The 4,256-nt window shown below is 31.6% G+C and overlaps 1 protein-coding gene across 1 annotated transcript; it reads left to right on the plus strand.

Annotated features, from left to right (window-relative positions):
* The first annotated feature begins 250 nt into the window (after positions 1–250).
* Positions 251–1,584, plus strand: LOC110883666 (early nodulin-93). The gene is made up of 4 exons (XM_022131368.2): positions 251–335; positions 421–482; positions 571–646; positions 1,204–1,584. Exons 1-4 carry the CDS (start codon positions 293–295, stop codon positions 1,293–1,295), a joined length of 273 nt encoding a protein of 90 aa, XP_021987060.1. The 5' UTR covers positions 251–292; the 3' UTR covers positions 1,296–1,584.
* Positions 1,585–4,256: the final 2,672 nt, after the last annotated feature.

Here is a 4,256-nt window from a genome sequence, read left to right on the forward strand (position 1 = left end):
TTATCATAGTATGCGAATATAAGACGAATACATGACATATAAATATATCTAAAAGTATATGGTATATCCAAAAATAGACTATACTATATCTAAATACACCTTTATATATTATTAAAATATTATTGCTAATAATAATAATAATAATAATAATAATAATAATAATAATAATAATAATAATAATAAAATAAGAGCCGACTTCACCACCTATATATACTATCTATCACTTCACTTCTTTCTTCAACAACTTGAACTTCACCATATTTCATCAATCCTACACTATTCAGTCTTAAAGATGGCATCATTCAACCAAGAAATAGCCAAGAAACAATCTCATGGTAGTTGCATGTTATATTTATATTTTTACATAATTAATTGTCAAATTAGATAACTAAAGTACATACCTTTATGTTGCATGTTCAGATGGAGTTGTTGCAGGAACCAAGGCTGCTGTATTAGCTGCAATTGTCACTGCTATCCCAACTGTTAGTCCATTATTGAACCTCATATATTCACACACTTTCTCAAATATCTATATTTGTGTATTTATATCTATATCTGCATGTAATGCAGATGGCTGTTGCAAAGAAGCTGCCATGGGGCAGATCTAATCTCAATTACACTGCTCAGGCCCTTGTTATTTCCACAGGTTAACTACATTTTTATACTTTAAAACTTGTCTTATATTGACGTTTCTTTGTTACATAGATGTGTAAAACAAATTAACAAACATACCATGTATATCTTATTTATAGTAGAGCTATTTGTAAGGTCAAGCCAGGGCCGGCTCAACCATTTTGGTGGCCTAAAGCGAATTAAAAACTTGAGGAAAAAGACTATCTGAGGAAAATCCTCCTTTACCCGGGCTTGGGACCGGAAAAATAAACTAAAAGGTTTATTGTTGGCGAAGTTAATTTAATTTTTTTTTTTGTATTTTTATACATTTTTTGTATGTGTAAAGATAAGTTCAACCCAGCCCAAATATCATATATATAATTTTTTTTTTAAGTTGGAGGCGCCTAAACCCTAAACCTCAAAATACTTAGGCTTGGGCCGGCTCTGGGTCAAGCAAACCTTACGACTGCTCACACTAAGACACTGACTACAAAAACAAAAAAAAAAAAAAAAAAATTTTATGCTTACAATATATAGTCTAGTAAGCTAGATTTATATGATTGTGTAACATGAATTTATATGAGTTTACAGTGGCGGGAGCAGCTTATTTTATAGTTGCAGACAAGACTGTTCTGGCATCGGCTCGCCGAAACTCCTTCAAGAACAATGAAGCAGGAAACTAAAGACTAGTTGTTAACGATTTCGAATTTTTCAAGATCGTTTCCTTTTGTACTTATAAATAATAAAGTGAAGTTTCCAAGCAAAGAAGCAGCAATTAAAGAAACATTAGTTGAGGTCTGGTCCGGCTATAATAAAATTCGATTAACCGACGAATTTTATCAAACACTTTACGGGCATCATAAACCTATCAACAATGATGTATTGTATAATCGGGTAAATGACACACCAACTTATTGAGATAAAGATGTATTGTATTATCACTCAATAACGTAAGAATGTATTTTGTGTTTTTAGGTTTGTAGGAAATTAGTCAAAGTGTTACAAGCTTGATCTTTTAAATTATAGATAAAAGCAAGACAAGGTCCTGTAGCACTATGAGGTGGAACTTAAGTGAATTATACGTGAGTTGTAAAGTTATTACATCCCGAAAAAAAAAAAAAAAATTGAGGATTCAAAAAAAAAATTAAGAGTTAAGTTCCATTTATATCCTTATGGTTTCTTCATTGAAATAAATAATTAAGAGTTAAGTGTCATTTATGTCTTTATAGTTTGTTCATTTTGATCATTTCACATTAAATTTAAAAAGGGTGTGTCTATTGGCACACTAAAGTGCCTATTGGCACACCAAACCCTAGCAAACTTAGGGTTTATATACGCAACGTATTGGTCAATACACAACGTATAGGGTGAACTCTCTACGCTGCGTATTGACCTATACGCTGCGTATATAAACCATGGATCTTAGTGCCTAATAACCAATCATTGCACAGAAAACAAGGTGCATATACGCTGCGTATTGACCTCTAAGCAGCGTATATAAAGGTCTGAAAATGTCTTTTATACCCGTGTGTTGAGGCTATACGAAGCCAAATACAAGGGTAGTTGTGTCATTTTTGTCTCATACGCTGCGTAGGGATCTATACGCAGCGTATATAAAGCTTCATTTTTGTATTTTTTTTGTGTATTCCTTTGTTTATTTATAAAAAAAGAAAATTATTTATAAAAAACAATATTATTGATAATAATACAAATATAAATTATAAAAATTAAAAATAATACAAATATTATGAATTATAAAAATTAAAAAAAAAATTATTTATAAAAAACAATATTATTGGTAAATAATACAAATATAAATTATAAAAATTAAAAATAATACAAATATTATGAAATTATAAAAATTAAAAAAGAAAATTATTTATAAAAAAATATTATTGGTAAATAATACAAATATATTGTTTTGTTATCGTTTAAATTAAATTATCGTATTCCTTTGTTTATTTATAAAAAAAGAAAATTATTTATAAAAAAACAATATTATTGGTAAATAATACAAATATATTATATTGTTATCGTTTAAATTAAATTATCGTATCGTATTGCATCGTATCGTATCGTATCGTACCGTATCGTATCGTATTGCATCGTATCGTATCGTATAAAGTATAATATAAGTCTCGTATAGAGGCCTATAAGGGTGTTATTGTATAGTATAGTATCGTATCGTATCGTATAGTGTAGTATAAGTCTCGTATAGGTTTCCTATAGGTCTTGTATATGCATATAGGATTATACGGGACCTAAACCACAACTATACAATACAATATCACACTTATAGGCTTATACAAGGTTAATACGTGACCTAAACCACACTTATACGATACGATACGATATCACACTTATAGGCTTATACGAGGTCAATACGTGACCTAAACCGCACCTATACGATACGATATCACACTTATAGGCTTATACGAGGTCAATACGTGACCTATACTACGTTATATGATACGATATCACACTTATAGGCTTATACGAGGTCAATACGTGACCTATACGCCGCTATACGATACGATATCACACATATAGGCTTATACGAGGTCAATACGTGACCTATACGACGCTATACGATACGATATCACACTTATAGGCTTATAAGAGGTCAATACTTGACCTATACTACACCTATACGATACGATATCACACATATAGGCTTATACGAGGTCAATACGTGACCTATACGACGCTATACGATACGATATCACACTTATAGGCTTATACGAGGTCAATACGTGACCTATACTACGTTATACGATACGATATCACACTTATAGGCTTATACGAGGTCAATACGTGACCTATACTACACCTATACGATACGATATCACACTTATAGGCTTATACGAGGTCAATACGTGACCTATACGACGCTATATGATACGATATCACACTTATAGGCTTATACGAAGTCAATATGTGACCTATATTACGTTATACGATACCATATCACACTTATAGGCTTATACGAGGTTAATACGTGACCTATACTACACCTATACGATACGATATCACACTTATAGGCTTATACGAGGTCAATACGTGACCTATACAACGCTATATGATACGATATCACACTTATAGGCTTATACGAAGTCAATACGTGACCTATACTACGTTATACGATACGATATCACACTTATAGGCTTATACGAGGTCAATACGTGACCTATACTATACCTATACGATACGATATCACACTTATAGGCTTATACGAGGTCAATACGTGACCTATACGATGCTATACGATACGATATCACACTTATACGCTTATGCGAAGTCAATACGTGGCCTATACTACGTTATACGATACGATATCACACTTCTAGGCTTATACGACGTCAATACGTGACCTATACAACACCTATACGACACGATATCTCACTTATAGGCTTATACGAGGTCAATACGGGACCTAAACCACACCTATACGATACGATATCACACTTATAGGCTTATACGAGGTCAATACGGGACCTAATAGTTGTATTATTTTTAATTCTTATAATTCATAATATTTGTATTATTTTTAATAATATTGTTTTTTTATAAATAAACAAAGGAATACACAATAAAAAAATACAAAAATGGAGCTTTGTATACGCTGCGTATAGATCCCTACGCAG

The sequence above is a fragment of the Helianthus annuus genome, chromosome 10, assembly GCF_002127325.2.
Source record: "Helianthus annuus cultivar XRQ/B chromosome 10, HanXRQr2.0-SUNRISE, whole genome shotgun sequence".
Lineage (NCBI taxonomy): Eukaryota > Viridiplantae > Streptophyta > Magnoliopsida > Asterales > Asteraceae > Helianthus > Helianthus annuus.

Bases quoted from the DNA above. Each gene is read 5' to 3' on its own strand.
- LOC110883666 (XM_022131368.2), top strand. From the start codon at position 293: ATGGCATCATTCAACCAAGAAATAGCCAAGAAACAATCTCATG. The intron at 483-570 runs GTTAGTCCATTA...CATGTAATGCAG, and splicing joins TTGTCACTGCTATCCCAACT to ATGGCTGTTGCAAAGAAGCT. The intron at 647-1,203 runs GTTAACTACATT...ATGAGTTTACAG, and splicing joins GGCCCTTGTTATTTCCACAG to TGGCGGGAGCAGCTTATTTT.